Source organism: Dendropsophus ebraccatus, chromosome 12 (genome assembly GCF_027789765.1).
Source record: "Dendropsophus ebraccatus isolate aDenEbr1 chromosome 12, aDenEbr1.pat, whole genome shotgun sequence".
NCBI lineage: Eukaryota > Metazoa > Chordata > Amphibia > Anura > Hylidae > Dendropsophus > Dendropsophus ebraccatus.
This window is the reverse complement of record NC_091465.1, coordinates 65,945,343-65,962,642: the sequence shown is the minus strand read 5'-3', so window position 1 is coordinate 65,962,642 and position 17,300 is coordinate 65,945,343. Positions and strand designations below refer to the sequence as shown.

The 17,300-nt window shown below is 42.9% G+C and overlaps 1 protein-coding gene across 2 annotated transcripts; it reads right to left on the bottom strand.

Moving 5' to 3' along the window:
- Positions 1–6,209: 6,209 nt before the first annotated feature.
- Positions 6,210–17,100, bottom strand: RCN3 (reticulocalbin 3). 2 transcript variants are annotated; one of them, XM_069946525.1, is made up of 7 exons: positions 16,878–17,100; positions 16,434–16,665; positions 13,482–13,675; positions 11,080–11,255; positions 10,097–10,157; positions 8,696–8,895; positions 6,210–6,971 (listed from the first exon to the last, which is right to left on the bottom strand). In XM_069946525.1, exons 2-7 carry the CDS (start codon positions 16,655–16,657, stop codon positions 6,864–6,866), a joined length of 963 nt encoding a protein of 320 aa, XP_069802626.1. In that variant the 5' UTR covers positions 16,658–16,665; positions 16,878–17,100; the 3' UTR covers positions 6,210–6,863. The 2 variants fall into 2 exon arrangements, with proteins under 2 accessions (XP_069802626.1, XP_069802625.1); XM_069946524.1 differs by lacking the exon at positions 13,482–13,675 and adding an exon at positions 13,242–13,435.
- Positions 17,101–17,300: the final 200 nt, after the last annotated feature.

Sequence of the window (17,300 nt, the reverse complement as noted above, 5' to 3'; positions counted from 1 at the left end):
TGATTTGGTTGGTGTATGATTAATTAGCGCAAACCTTTTTATAGTTAAAAGTCAATCGGTAGTGTTTAAAAAAGTTACATTGTAGCCCTGACCTGATGTATTCCCCAATGTTCCTGCAGTGTCATCCCAGCTCTGCTACATTCATACATTACTGCTGCTGGCTTATGTGCTATCATGCTACCAGTCTTGACAGAAAGCAGCATCCTAATTCAAGTCCCCATGGCCACCGACAGGTCATGTTTTGAAGATTTCCCTAGTATTTCACAGGTGATATAATTATACCCAGTACATCAGGTATTATTACAGTGTTCCTTGTATGTGATATCGTCTAAACATGACCTGGTGGGCTATGAGGACTGAAATTGAGAACCACTGCTCTATTATGTAGACAGGAGGGCTACATGATTAAGTTATTACCTATTCCAGGCAGGGCTGTGGAGTCGGTAAACCGCAGCTCCGACTCCTGAATTTTATCAGGACCGACTCAGACTCCTTCATAAATGGCCAGTCATATACCAGGGAAGTTATTTATCACACTGGCTCAGCAGCTTCTCCCTAATGTCCTACATGATCCTGGGGCAATTTCTGAGGGAATAAGGAAAGATATAAAGCAGCTTCTCCTGTGTGTAGTGGATGCAGCCAGTCTCCAGCCTCCATGTCCTGAACTACTCACAACTAGACTAGATGGAGCAGGTGGTCTTTTTCTGCTGACAATCTTCTATGTTTCTAACTAAATATTTACCATACACACAGAAACACTGCTAACAATGCCAGATACCTGTAATATAGAGGTCAGCCATAGTTATATACAGGGGGTCACACATAGTGATATAGAAGGTCACTGTGGAGGCACGCAATAGCACGCACACATACACACACTGCTGCAGCCATAGCACACATACACACACAGCCTGCTGCAGCAATACCACACACACACACACACACAGCCTGCTGCAGCAATACCACACACACACACACACAGCTGCAGCCATAGAACACCGAAGAAAAGCACCATCTTCTCCCAGAGAGAAATCACCACACTGAGGACAGAGGTTACAGCTAGACTATTTGTCTTCTCCTCCTCTATATTACACAGGATATCTTAATATTACACTGCTGCTCATATACAGGCATCCAGGAAGAGAACAGCACAGATCTCCCCCCCCACACACACACACACACAATGGACTCTTCCAGCTCAGAAACAAACTGCCAAATAGTGACCGACAACTTTTCCATGACCACCCTTACGTAATAGGGCCAGTGTCCTATTAGACTGTTGCTCATGAGCAAAACTTGTAAAGTTCATATTCAAATTCAATTCTACATTTTTTTTTTTTTTTTTAAGATTTTTTTTAAAGCTGGAGTCTGAGTCAGTACATTTTTTTTCCAACTTCAACTCCGACTCCAGCCAAAAGTAGCTCCAACTCTGGGGGATGGGGAACCTTCAGCCCTCAGCTTAGCTCTGGCTGTCTAGGCGTGATGGGAGTTGTAGTTTTGCAACAGCCGGAGGGCTGAAAGCTCCCCATCCCTGAACTACCAGATCCTTCCCACTGTGTCAACTTCCTTATTCCTCTATTTGTCCCTTCCCCCCTTACAGCGCAGCTGTAGGTAAAATGTCTGCTCTGCTGGAATCCTGTGCATGCGCCATTGTTGCAGGTTGTGGCACATGCAGGAGACTTCGACTAGGCTTTTTTTTTTTTTTTAATTTATAAAATTTTTTATTTTTCCATTTCCTTTTTCTACATATAGAAAATTCATTACAGAAGAAAAAACAAACATATTTCCCCCGTACATCCAATTACCTTACAAAAACAAGACAAATACTATAGCCGGAGAATTCCCTCTATCCCCTCCCCCCCCTCCATCCCCCTGCCAAGAGAGTACTATACAACCAATTCATCTACTATAAGCTTTCTCATATCTTAACACACACCTTTCCCATTCTTTGATGTTTGGAACATCAGGGGCCATCCATCTTCTTGCTATAATTAATCTAGCGTAGAACAATAACCTGATTATTTTCTGTTTTGTTTTTCTATTTGCCTTCACCTCCAGGGTTTCTCCCAAGATACTTAACTTTGGCTCCAGCTCCACAAGCACGCCGGTATAATCCGAAATGTACTCATGGACCTGTAGCCAAAAATTTCTTAACTCTGTACATTCCCAAAACATATGCATGAATCCAGCCTCCCCAGAACCACATTTAGGACATTCATCGGTTACCCTTTTTTTAATCCTGTACAAAAAACTTGGGGTATAATATAACCTATGTAAAATTTTGAACTGTATTATTTGGAAATCCATAGATATCGAAACCCTCTTCATATTTTTTAATATATTCTCCCATTGATTTCCCTCAATCCAACCTAGATCTACCTCCCATTTAATTTTGCTTTTCTTACTCTGTTCCTGCTCTTGTCTTAAATTATTATACAATAATGATAACCCTTTTTTTCCTATATTTTGCGTTCTCATTCTTTCAATAAATTTATTCGGAACTGCGAAACATCCCTCATTTTTACGAATTGTCAATTCTACAGCACTTTTCAATCTAATATAATCAAACCAAACTTTCTTATGTAGGTGAAATTCCCCTTTCAATTCTTCCCAACTTTTCATTTCCCCCCCCCTCCTGATTATATCCCTGATACAGTTTATACCTGCTACCCTAAGATTCTTTAACTCTCCTAATTTGTATATTTCCCCTAAATATCTATTTTTCCAAATAAGGGCAAAATTAAATATACCTTTTACCTTCAAACTCTTTTTAATTTCCTTCCAGGTTCTAACTAAATCTTTAACCATTACCCAATGCTTCCATCTATCCCCCTCCAAATAACCTGCTTCCAAAATTTGAAATATGTCACTACCCTCTTCCCCCAATTCCCTGATCAGAAAATTAAAAAAATCATGATTCTTAGAGCCAAAAAACCAAATCCCTTGTGAGGCTACAAAATATTTATATAAATCAGGAACTCCCAACCCTCCCTTATCTTTTAACTCACATAACCCTTCCAATTTCATTCTTACATGTTTCCTACCCCAAATTAATGCATTAAATACCCCCCTTAATCTCTTAAAGTAGTTATTTTCCACCCATATTGGCGCTGCACTAAATAAATACAACAACTTGGGTAGAATAATGCTTTTAATTAAAGTGATCCTATCTGCATTAGATAACCATAGTTTACCCCATATTTTAATCTTATCTTCAATTGCCTTCACCACTACTTTCGTATTCAAGAGATTAAACTGTTCAATCTTCCTCGATATCTGGATCCCCAAATATTTAAAACTCTCACCCTTCCCTAGGGACCGCAGGGGAGCATATGATCTAATCCTATCTTCATCTAACACCATCAGCACGGATTTCTTCCAATTAATGGCTAAACCCGAGTAGGACCCCATTTCCTCTACTAACTTTATCACTTTAGGTACACTAATCTCTGGGTATTTTAAAAAAAATAATAAATCATCTGCGTACAGGGATATCCTATCCCCCCCACCCCCCGCCCCAAAACCAACCATATCCGGATCTTCTCTAACTAATATAGCTAATGGTTCTATTACCAGGGCGAAGAGTAGGGGGGAGAGAGGACATCCCTGCCGGGTACCCCTGCTCAGGCCGAAGGGGGCCGACTTCTCTCCATTCACCAATACCACCGCTTTTGCATCTTCATACAGAACCTGAAACATACGAATAATTTTTTCCCCAAACCCATATCTCCCCAGCACACCCCAGAGGAATTCCCACTCCACCCTGTCAAAGGCCTTAATGGCATCCAATGACAGGATGGATTGGTCCCCCCCCCCCCAGCGATCTGGACATTCTCAAAGACTCTCCGGATGTTATTTCTCGCCATTCTCCCCGCCACAAAACCACATTGATCGGGGTGAACTAATTCCCCCACCACTTTTCCCACCCTAGTGGCAAGAGCCTTTGCAAAGATTTTTGCATCGCTATTTATAAGTGATATTGGTCTATACGATTCGCATTCAAGAGGATCCTTGTCTGGTTTCTGTAACAGAACTATTGTTGCTTCTCTCATCGATACGGGCAATTTACCTCTTTCTAAGGCTTCACCAATAATTTTATGCAGTCCCTCTACCATAATCTCCCTGTACTCTCTGTATATTTCATATGGAATTCCATCCCCTCCCGGTGTTGAATTCCCTTTTATACTATCCAGTGCTCTATTAAGTTCTTCTACCGTAATTGGTTGATCCAGCGCTTCTCTCACTTCCTCACTAATTCTAGGAAACGGTATTTTGTCAAGGTACCCAGCAAGATCTCCCTTTTCTCTTTTATACTCTGAGGTGTACAATTTCTTATAATAACTTCCAAATTCCTCTCCTATCTGTTCCTGTGTATTAATTATATCTCCATTCCCCCCTCTCACCGCAGATATTCTTTTATTTTCCCTTTGGTTCTGCACTATGGCCATAAGTTTTTTATTCGGCTTTCCAGAATTCTTAAACTTATCTACACCAAAAAACTCTATTTGATTTTGTGCCTTATCTAATAAATAATTCTCCAACTCGTCCTGGCTTTTTTTTAAAATGTGCTCACTCTCTTGTGTTTTCTCCCTTATGTGTATCTCTTCCGCTTTCTTAACCCTCCCCTTTAACTCCTCTTCTTTCTGTCTAAACCCTTTTTTTAATTTATTAATTATCCCAAAAAATTTCCCTCTTATAATAGCTTTAAATGTGTCCCAAACTATATAGCCAGGAGCAGTGCCCCAATTAAGTACCCATAATTCTTTAAATTCTTCTTTTAACTTATCTCTATCCTGTATTAATTTCACCCAATGTGCATTTATACGAATCGGGGTGTTTATCCTAACCCTAATACTACCTATCTCCACTACCACTGGTGAGTGATCAGAAAAGCATCTTTTTAAGTAATCTATTCTACCCACTTTTTGCGCCATTGTTTCATTACCCAGCACCAAATCTATTCGGGATAAAGTTTTAGCAGTTTTGTTCCAACAGGAGAATTCTTTTTTCATAGGATTTTTTTCCCTCCATAAATCCCGCCATGCAAACTCCCCAATCACCTTTGCCAGATGGGATCCACTTATCCCCCTAACCGGCTCAACCATCCTGGATCTGTCCATTTTTTCATCTAACGTGTTGTTAAAATCTCCCATTATCAAAATAGGACATTTATTCTTTCCTGTGGCATATTCAAACAGCTTCTCCAGGATGGTAGACCTGAAAGCTCCCCATCCCTGAACTACCAGATCCTTCCCACTGTGTCAACTTCCTTATTCCTCTATTTGTCCCTTCCCCCCTTACAGCGCAGCTGTAGGTAAAATGTCTGCTCTGCTGGAATCCTGTGCATGCGCCATTGTTGCAGGTTGTGGCACATGCAGGAGACTTCGACTAGGCTTGTCAACGTAGCCGACCCTTGCCTGTTGATCAAAGAAATGGAGGGCGGGGATTTACTGAGGAGGTGTTGTAGCCCAAGGGTACTGCAAACCCCAAGCCACACCTCTTTGACACTTCACAACTCCAATAGCCTGCAGACACAGTGTACATTACTGAAGTTAGGACTAGTATTCTTTCTCTAAGAAGAGTTGTAAGTGTTGGGCATTTCACAGGTGATTGATGCACTTTATTTCTACACACAATCTCTAAAAGAAAAAAACCACAATTTTTTTATTTTTATTATTGGTTTTGTGAAAATAATTCATTTTGGACTGGAAAAAAGGACAACACTTTGTTCAAATGGCTCAGTAAAAATGTACAAAAAGATAGAAAAGATCAAATAGGTCAGTCACATGTAAATGACATTACAAAAACATGGCCACTTTCTTCCCAAAACAGCAACAAACATGTCCTCAGGTACAACTCTGTTTCAGTTCAACTGAACTAAGCTGCAATGCACACACAACCTCAGGACAGGTATGACGCGGTTTCTGAACAACCCCTTTAACTGCATTGTTAATGGGAGCGGTCTTCAACTTGTGGCTCTCCAGTTGTTGAAATACTGCAACTCTCAGTGTAGAGTTCTACTTTGCAACAGCTGCATAGCCACATGTTGAAAACTACTGCTATAGGGGAGTCAAGCTTAAAGGGTTATCCAGCGCTACAAAAACATGGCCACTTTCCCCCTACTGTTGTCTCCAGTTTGGGTGGGGTTTTGAAACTCAGTTCCATTGAAGTAAATGGAGCTTAATTACGTACCGCACCTGAACTGGAGACAACAGTAGGGGGAAAAGTGGCCATGTTTTTGTAGCGCTGGATAACCCCTTTGGGCTACAGAAATTATTCTGCTTGTTTGTTCTAAACAAAGGCAGATTTCTACATCCACTACTGTTCACAGAACCAGTAATCGTGTAGACGCAAGTGTCTACCATCATGATACAGCATTTATATGGGCAAGAACAGTGGTGAGGTTTATAGCAGCCAGACAAGGGTATAGGTTGCAGATGAGTATTAGATAGTATTGGTTGCTGTCCTCATACATGATCACTCTGCATCATGTGGCCATTTTACAGCTATGCCATGTGGGTCCCATATGGAAAAAAGTGTGATTTAATAGACTGTGGCACATTTGTATTTATACAGCATTTTAGGAGAAAGGACAAAAAAAAAAATAATCCCCAAAACATCATAAATGACTGCAGGAAGGAGGTTTAAAGGGCACAGATGGCACTGTTCCATGAGGTCACCACTTACAATGCCCTGAAATGGCAGCAGTCGTATTTCCTGAGCACCTAGTCTTCAGTAAAAAATATACACAACTCCAGCCCCCTCCAGTCTCCAAAGGCCACAATTGGAATCCAATCTGTAAGTAACCAGCAATGTGCTGGGGTGTTATACGCTCGTTCAGGAGCACAAAGACTAGACGCCTGTTAAAATTCATCATGCCGCCTTGTCAGGTCTTCACCGTAGTTTGTTGCTTGACTTCCCACAAACATGTTCCAGTTGTCCAGGATTTCTCTCTTTGTTAGTTTATCATCCTGCAAGAGAAATAAATAAATCTCTGTAAATTTGTGTCCATTACACACAAACAATACTCTCTCATATAATATATATATATATATATATATATATTAGTATTTTAGTCTATCTTTACAGTCACTATGGGTACGTGTCCCTTAGCTCTGATATTAAGAGGAATCTGTTATCCCTGTCGTGCAGGGGAGCATCAGGATGGTCCCTGAAAGATGCGGTCTGCCTTGATGGACAGCTCTCTGCTAAAGCCGCATTCACACATTCAGTCTTCTGTACGGAACACAGACGTGGAATGCCTATAACAGAATGTGTGAATGTGGCCTTATACTCAAACAGGCAAAGATCTATCAGGCAGAGTGAACATACATTTTCTATTGGACTAGACGGTAGGTCGTAGACTGTACAGACGAACGTGGCTGGTCATGGGATGCCAACATTTTTAACAAACAAATATTTCTATTGTCCGTTGTATCAAGTTCCCCACCATAATTGGCACCTACCTATGAAAGGGACTAAAAGTACTCAAACATACTTTAAGGGGTTATCTAGGCTCAGAAAAATATGGATGCTATCTTTCAGAAACAGCACCTCTCATGTTCTCAGTTTGGGTGTGGGTTTTGCAGCTCAATTCTACTGAAGTGAATGGAGCTGAATTGTAATGCCACACACAACCTGAGGACAGGGGTGGTGCTGTTTTTACAAGAAAGTAGCTGTGATTTTTCTAATCCTGGATCACTCCTTTAAGAAGTCAATGAGAAGTCTATAATTATACACCCAGATAAGTGATTAAGGGTGTATTCACACAAGCTGGTTGCGTCTTTACAACTGTGAATATGCCCTCAGGTTGGTGCTCTTCGCTCACTACATCGGCTTATAGCTTATAAACAGAAAGTGCAGCAGCATTCTTATAGATGTTACGTCGCAGATCTTTGCTATGTACTGACAGCTGTGTAACCATTTACTGCAGCACAAGATGTGAGTGGGATCAATACCAGCATAAAACACTTTGCACCCAGCAGGATCCAGCATCAGCCGATTCCTGAAGTACACAACATGAGAAAGGCAATAAACACCTCCCCCGCGTGTACACTGGAGTGTCAGCAATTAGCGCATCAATTACGGTGTTTACACCAGAGTCACCTCTCCTGCTGCTTAGCAGAGCTGAGGAACCTGTGACTGCCTCCAATCCATAGAGCATCAGCCTGAACCTGCTCCAAGCCTCAGTCATATAGTAACCACACTGTCTAACAAGCCCCATTCATGACAGACTAGGCAAGGGAACCGCAGTTTCTACTACATCAGCAATGCAGTGGTCAGGAGATGATGGGAGTTGCAGCTTTGCAGCAGCTTGGAGTTTACAATGGGGAAACCACTGCAGAAACTGTATCCTTGTGGGAGGATTGTTAGTGTTCCTGTCACTTCAAAAACCTAACAAGTTACACCGGGTGTCTGGACCCCCCGCCCATCGCTAAAATTAGGTGGTTGCTGTTATCTCTGTCTTGCTGCAGAAGACAGGCTGGATCCCAACAGAAAAGGCAGTGAGCTGGGGAGTGAAGCGCCCAGACAAGCGCTTCTACTGATCTGGGTGTCTGAACAATTTTGTCTGTCAATTTTTTTTTTTTTTTTGTAAGGTGACAGGGTTTTCTGATATCATAAACTAATCATTAACAATGTGGCAGAAGATAAGCGGGCATGAGGTGCCCACAGTAGCCCACAGCTGATCTCTTACCTTGTCCATGTCGGACTCGTAGATCAGATGCTTGGCCTCCAGATCCGCGTGGTCATAGTCATGTGGATGGATCCAGTGGCTGATCTCAGACCGGTCCAACTTTCCATCTTTATTGAGGTCACGGTGATCTGCAAACTGTTGGCGCTCAGTTTTAACCCAGTCAGGCTCTGGTTCATCGGGGTCAGGTGTGTACATGTCAGCTGAGGGAAGCAAACAGTGAATGGTAAGGACATAAATATTTCCTTAGGTTACAGAGGTTGCTGTATCAGGATAACCCCTTGTTCATTTAAAGGCAGGCTAGTGGCTGGTTTTAGGGGCCTATGGGGTACAGCACCTCAATACCATGTAGCACCAATAGTACTCTTCAATGTGTACATGTACTTGCCCCTGCATTACTGTACTATTGGTAGGGGCGATGCAATAGGATTATGGGAATTAGATCTTCATTTAGCCTGAGGATATTCTATCTGTATTTAAAACTTTAGAGAGACTCTTTCAGCAGGTTTATGCTGTCCTATCTAAGGGCCCTTGCACACTGGAAATCGTACGGATAAGCTCCAGCTGTTTCCAGGCGCGCTTCCGCTTAAATATCTGGCCGTCCCATAGACTCCGTTCTATGGTCGGGTGAATTCTGCCATTAGCTAAAAAAAAATTGACATATCACTTCTTTGGGCGGATGACGGAATCCGCTGGATCATAGAATGGAGCCTATGGGATCATTAGAACGTCTAGTGGGAGCGCGAGTGACGGGATCCATAGTGTGCAAGAGCCATGGGGTAGCAAAAACCTGTGACAGAGAAGCTGAACAGAATGATCTATCACTTACATTGTTTTGTGCAGCTGATTCAGCGATATCTTACTGAAATACATGGACAATAAGTAGTCCTCTCCATTATGTGCATGAGCCCAGGAGTCCTCAATATTCATGAGCACCAGCAAACTCGGCGCACCAGCTGCTGATTGGCAGTTATCTATCCATGCTCTGTATAGGCAGTCAGCTGTCGATCAGCAGGGGGGGGGGGTTGGCAAGAATCCTATTCTCCAGCATTTTAGGAGAACGGCTGAACAGAATGATGTGAGTGATACACCGATCTGTTCAGCGTTTCTGTCACTAGTTTATGCTATCCTCATTTAAGGCACCATAAACCTAGTGACAGATTCCCTTTAATGTTTGCAGGAATTATTTTTACCATCCTTACTTTTTTTATATCCTCTTTATTTAACATAATCCTATATATAAAACAAAGCTCCACAATTCTTAAAATACAGAGATTAGAGTTTCCCATGATTTGTGAAAGAAAATATCTTTGTTTCTCTTGCTTATCTATTGTTCCTGAGGAATACATTAATTCTTTACCATGGGATGCACCTCCCCGAGTTCCGACCCATATCCTTACTTACCAATGTATTCATTTACATCCACAAAACCATCTCCATTCTTATCTATGTCCTCTATGGTTTCCTGTAAAAGACAATAAGACAAACTTCAGGGATTGAGGTGGGAAAAGAAATAACCCAACACACACCAATCTAACTAACCTCAGATCTGGTTGGTTTAATCAAGGCTGAGGAAAACATCCCCCTCCTCAGATGACTGTAGACAATTGTACCCACATAGGGAAAAACAACAATATTTATATTTCTCAACTAAAACATCATTCTGCTACAACAAAGTGGTGTGTTATCCGATGGCTAGGAAATGTTGTGATGTTATGATCGGTGGGGTCTGACCTCTGACACCTACCGATCCTGAGAATGAAATCATTAAGCACCACAGTGAGAGTCTGAACAACTAGAAACTGAACCTATCTTTTGATAGGCCAAATATTGTATTTAAAGAAGTGTTAATCCTTCCTATAATTTCATGTCAAAGCCAAAAAATTCAGGTGTGACGGCTTATGATCAGTGCTCCTTCACTGTCACTGCAAGAACATGAAAAGCCAAAGCAGCTCAACCATCCAAAGAGCTCCCCATATACGTCTTGAGCGGAGAGGATGAACTGTTTTTGGGTTCGGTGACGTTCTCTGAACCCTAACTATCCGCTTTTGACTCCCTGCGGCTGCAGAGGTTAGATGCTGCCCTAGGTAGTCCTGGAAATTATTGAGTAAGTAAGGTCACGAACAGTCCATGACCCTGAGAGAGTGGTGTTAGTGGGGAAACCACTTTAGTGTGATTTGACCTTTGCTATGACTTACATACAGTGAATAAGGTGGTGGCCGAGCATGCCTACTGTGGCTCCACTGATTCAGGAGACATTTGACCCCCACTCATGACTGGTAGGAGTCCCAGCAGTAGGGATGCCCACGGATCAGCTAGTTATCTCCTATCCAGCGGAATCCTGGGATAACCCTTTGAATATATATAACTGTATAATCACTACTCACGGTGACTACAATGTCCTGCATATAGTCAAACTCTTCTGGATGCAGGAATGCTGTGAACTCTTCCCTGGTGGCGATCAAGTCGCCATCTTTGTTTGCTTGCTTGAACCTTCTCTCATCGCGTTTCATCATCTTTCTGTACTTTTCTTTATCTAGGACATCATAAAACTCATCTTCTCCTGAAAAATGACAGAAAGGAAAATCATTACTTCTGATCAGTTTTGTTTTCAAGAACTTGGTGTCTTATATACTGGATACGAATACTGGTGTTGTTAACACTGCAAGCAGAATGGATACAGGGTGTAATGCCTGGTACAGGGTCATGCTATGTCCCTTACTATCAAGCATACCCTGACCTATGCTAAGTGCTTATATATATATATATATATATATATATATATATATATATATATATATATATATATATATATATATATATATATATATATATATTCACACACCCCTCAGCATGCATAGTAAGAGAATGAAAGCATTACCAATCCAGGAGCAAGCCATTCCACCCAAACTGCAGCCAAGAAAGCCAATGTGCACACGTAAGAGATGACAATGAAGGTATGATGCGGATCTTTAAAGGGTTGTCCATGCTTAGAAAAACATGGCCACTTTCTTTCAGAAACAGCGCCTCTCCTGTCCTCAGTTTGGGTGTGGGTTTTACAGCTCAGTTCCATTAAAGTGAATGGAGCTAAATTGTAATACCACACAAAACCAAAGGACAGGGGTGGTGCTGTTTTGTTTTTTTTTTTGCAAAAAAGCAGATTTGCTTTTTCTGATCCTTTAAGTGTTACATGCGCAAAGATGAAGATGTGATGTGTGATCACCCAGGGATCAAAGAACCAGTCAAACTAACCAGATCTTTGCCAATTTACAGTGGACACATAATGGTGGGGGTTACAAAGATGGAAGAAAGACAATGCAACCCTTAGAGCAGTGGTCTCCAACCTGTGGCATGCTTGGAGTTGTAGTGTCACATCAGCTGGGGAGCCACAAGTTAGAGCCACTACCCTTGAGTATAGAAATAAATGTATATATGTTATTGGAAGGGATATGTTCACACTACTGTAGCTGAGGAAGAAGGAGGGGGGATGAGTAAAGGCAGCATGTGATAGCCATGCAAGTCATAGCCAAAGAATGAGAAAACTGCATCCATTAGCAGAATGCAAGTCATGCATATTAGCCTTCTTCTATATGGCTGCTTTTACACATATTAAAGAGGTTCTCCACCTAAAAATCTAATGCATGTTTATATGCAGTATGTTATGGTAAGACTGATGCCAAGCAGCTGTTCCCCATCTCTAATCCAGCATTAAAAGGGTTGGAAAATGGAAAGGATTTACCTGTTCTGCTTCCTGCCGGGTTCGTCTCTGAAGTATACCTTATGAGACGAGAAGGGGTGGGTACCAATTCAAATTCATAGTGTGTGGCAGAAACACGCCCACAAGCAATGTCCAATAGCTGTATGGTATTGTTTAAGAGGTACTCCGGCTAAGCTTACTTTAAATGGAGCTCAGCCGCTGGAAGTCTGACATCACAGCACAGCTGCGTTCCAGTGCTGCCTTTCTGTGCCGTGACGTCAGCTGCAAAGGGAGTCTCTTACTTTAGGCTTTGCCGCCCTCACTTCAGACACAGCGCTGTGGCACTGTGCCATGCTCTTGCGAGTATAGCACAGCACGATCTCTGAATAGGAGGGTGGCACAGCATGAAGTAAAAGACACCCTTAGTAGCTGCGCCGTGACGTCAGACTTCCGGCAGCTGAGCTCCGTTCAAAGTAATCTTCGCCCATGTACCTCTTTAAGGTTACAGCATAACTGAACAAGTGTGATGATCGGGACTCATCCCCTCTCATCCTTCAAGGTAAACTTCTAAAACATGCTGAGAGTAGGAGCAGCAGGAAGCAGAACAAGTAACACCTTTTCCCCCTTTAAGTCATATCTGATAGACTGGTTACTATTAATACACTGCTGGTTGTCAGGCAGGATATGTCCCTAGCAACCAATCCATGTCAGACTATTCGGCATTCACTGGAGTCCGGCAACTGGCAAGGGGTCTTCTCTATTACCTATATTTAGGTGAAGAGCATCTTTAAGAAGTGCACAGTTTGACAGGAGCCTCCACCCTGATGACAGGCAATGCTCTCATCCCCTTACCTGGAGCATACCCATACGTGGTGTTCTTGTACTCCTCCCAGGAGATGTTATTGTCTTTGTTCTTATCGTAATCTGCCCAGTGTTTGTTCACGTTCTCATAGATGTATCGGTTCTGGGTGTGCGTGATCCAATCTTTCAGCTCTTCACCAGTAATAAAACCATCTTTATTCTTGTCTATCTTATCAACTATCTTCCTGCAGGGGGAGAGAGAGAGCAATGAACCGAGATGACAACTCGTACCTATGAGATGGGAGTACATCTGCTTGTAGTACTCCTCCCAGGTTACAGATCCGTCACGGTTCTTATCAAACAGCAGCACCTGCTTATCCACATCCTCCAAGACAAATCGGTTGTGCACAAACTTGATCCAGGCCAAGAGCTCAGGTGCTGTGACATAGGAGTCATTATTACTGTCAATCTTATCAACTATCTTCCTGCAATGAACCAAAAACTGCATATGTTAATACCCGAGCGTCCTCTTCCGTGCCAGTCCATAACACAATGAACATCAGAGGGTTAGATGCCAAGTGTCAGGCGGGATGTACAGTCAGATTTCTCAGCTTTATATCGATCCGTTTTTATGTAGGACAAATGTATCCAGGGGTTGGGTTCCAAACAAGAGTCCGTGCATCAGTCCATGTGGGTGACAACCTGCTACATACCTCTTTACTAAGATCCTAGACTGTACTTGCATCTTGATACTGCACAACATGTTTTGACCCTGACTTGGTGTCTTCATCAGGGACGCTCAAAACATGAAGTGCATTTTGAAGTTAAAACATTGAACTTCTCTTTTTTGAGTTTCTGTTTCTAGTACTAAAATTGGGACATGTTTCTTTTTATGTTATACCTCCAATGATCTCAGGAATACTTGTTTTACTTCATAACGTGAATATTTTATCACATGTTTCTAAGTTTGTAATGTCTTTATATTACTTAAAAAAATTTCAATAAAGTTTATTGAACAGGAAGTTAAAATATTCATCAGGATATGAGTCTTGGATCCCTTTCCGCTCCAGCACCTGCAGTAAAGAGGTACTCAGCAGGTTGTCACCCCACATCTCCACATGGATAAAAGCTATGAATTCCCGCCCTTGTGGTTTAGAGAAATTAGTGGTGTACAAGGAACAGTGGATCACTAGAAGGACATGGGAGCATCTTCGCCTGGTAAGAAGGAGAGCCCCCACATTGTACCTAATGACCATTATCATGTCTATAGAGCTGTGCCTATATAATGTGTATGGTAGCCTACCAACTCGACCCTGAAGGAAAATGTAGGGGGCAAGTGGATTTTGAGTTTCAACTTTCTGATTCTTTTGTTAGAGAAGTCTGGCTGCCTTTTACCCCTGTTTAACAAGCATAAGGCTCATGGTGTCACAGTTATGTTACTGTGTCCCCCATGCTTCTATGTGGGGAAGCAACATGACAGTAAGGTACTATGACAATTATTATGGTTGATCTTCTCACTACTAGCCTCCTGCTATTCATGGTTACATCTACAAGTATGACAAAGGTGTTGTTCTTAACAATCTCATTACAACCAGTGACCAGCACTGAAGTAACACGTGTCGTAGTGCTCAATAAGATATGTAGAAAATATAAAGCCCCTAAGATACTGGCTGTAACTACTTATTGCTTCTTAGTTACAAGAGGCTATGCCTATGATGGAGGGAACTGGTTCTAGATGCTGCATCATAATCCACTATTGATGTCCATACAAGGACCGAATCTGCACCCAGCAATACAGGCAGGATGATCTTAAGACATCTTGTGTATGGAGTGAACTGTAGTGTAAGATGATGCACAGAATATTAGAGCTCCATACATGCACAGTAAATGTTATGTACACAGATGTGTTCTGCGTCCTTAAAGGGGCGAGCCGTCATACCCTTGACATTCCTTTCTATTCTTCCCCCTCCTACTTTAAGAAAAAAGAAATCTGGATAGTGCCACGTTAACAATCTGGAATGTTCCCGAGCCCCCCTCCCCTCAGGCTCTGTAGGGTGGGAGATGTGCAGACTGTTCCTCCTCCATGAAGGCAGTGCTGGGGTTACAGCTGCACTTCATAGCCATCCTATCCATTCTTATAGAAACCCAACCGCTATCTGCTGGGGATCCCAGGATCTCAACTATGGGTCATGTAGCTGAGCTCACGTGTACTGATCAGTCTTTGAAGTCAGAGAGGAGACTATATAGGATTCTACCACCCAATTTCTTATTTTACACCTAGTTTTAGCTACAAAAACTGGCAAGTGTGATCGCACCCTCATGCAATTTCTTTTTTTTGGAACCAATAATTATAATTATAGACCAGGACTATAACGTTAACCCCTGAATGATAGAATAGAGATCAAATCCTATCAAGTCCATAGTCTACATCAGGGATAGGGAACCTTCAGCCCTCCAGCTGTTGCAAAACTACAATTCCCATCATGCCTGGACAGCCAAAGCTTCGCTTTGGCTGTCCAGGCATGATGGGAATTGTAGTTTTGCAACAGCTGGAAGGCCGAAGGTTCCCCATCCCTGGTCTACATACACATATAGAAGATAGATGCCACTTCGGCATTGCACAAGTTGCCAGAAACTGCAGACACATTTTTTTAAACTTGTCATGTCATTAGAAGTCAAGATATGAAGTGTGTGGCTCTCCCAACTACTGCAAAACTGCCATTCCCTCGGCTGCCCAGGCATGCTGGGAGTTGTAGTTCTGCAACAGCTGGAGAGCCACATGTTGGAGATCGCCGCTGTAGTACATAGACACCAATGCATCATGTTTGGGATTGTGTGTAAAGTGTATGAGGTGGCAGACTGGCGGAGCACTGTTTGTTAACTCTTCATTCACTGTGTGCATGGGGGTCTGATCTCCCCCCCTCCCCCCGGATGGAGAACCCCCTCTCTAATAAAACCTGACACTATCTGCTCTGATGACTAATATCAGTCTTATACAGTGATCGCTTTCCCAGCACAACTCCCAACATGCCTGGGCACAGTCTGTAAACTGTCGGAGCATGATGGGAGTTATAGTTTGGTAATAGCCGCAGAGCTACACATTAGTGAATCTTCACTATTCCTTCATGGATGGACGACGCCTTCCTAATGTAAAGATGTAGGGTGCCTAGTGATGCCAGGGGCTTGGACGTGTGGTACACCCACCCAGAGGTGGCATGAAAGGGTTAAGCCCGGCTCTCTTACCCCAGTCGCTCCTGGCTTTCCTCCGGAGTCAGCTGATCGAAGGTCTTTGCCTCTTCTTTCCCCAGAAAGGCTTCGTGGTCGTACTGGAAGTCCTTGCTGTCATCGTGCTTGTGGTCGCTCAGGTCCTTGTCGTGGTGGACGCGGTCTTTTTTCTCCTGAGTGGGTTTGCCTGTCACCCAGGTGGCACAGACGCCCAGCAGGAGAAGGACGATGAGGGTCCGCATGGCTCTGCCTGCAATAACCAAGATTTACCTTACCATAGGCTCCTATACACCTAATGGATGTTGCACAACTACAACTCCCAGCATGCCCTGCCAGCACTTTATGCTTAGAGTAGTAATTCTGCAAGTGCTATAGAGCCAGTGAGGCTGCTGAGGTTACCTGCACACTATCTAAATGCATTGTAGCCCATATTTAAAGGAGCAGCCCCTCCCCAAACTTTACCTAGTGATGCTCCTCTAGCCCGGCACTCTTGTGTCTGTATACCGGCTGCACGGCCCCTTTAAACTACTCGCATCAGTAGGCGTGGAAGAGGCGTGTCCTCGCACATTAACATATCAGAACGCCCACGAGGGGCGTGGCTAGAGAAGGTTCTGGACTGAGCGCCGGTAGCTCATTGGCCGCTGCTCGCCACGTTGACACGACCACGTGTTAGTGCGGGCGTAGACGCGCCGAGCTCGGGCGGAGTGTCAGCTGATCCGTACGTTGCCAAGCAACGCCTCAAGCGCTTAGGCGCTTACTAGTGGTGCCTGCTTGGGACAAAAATAACATTTGAAATTCGATTTCTTTATGGTCCTGGAGCTATATTCCAGGTATAGTGTATCAGGTAGCTGCTGTTACTTGGTGTACAGCTCAGTCAGGATGCTA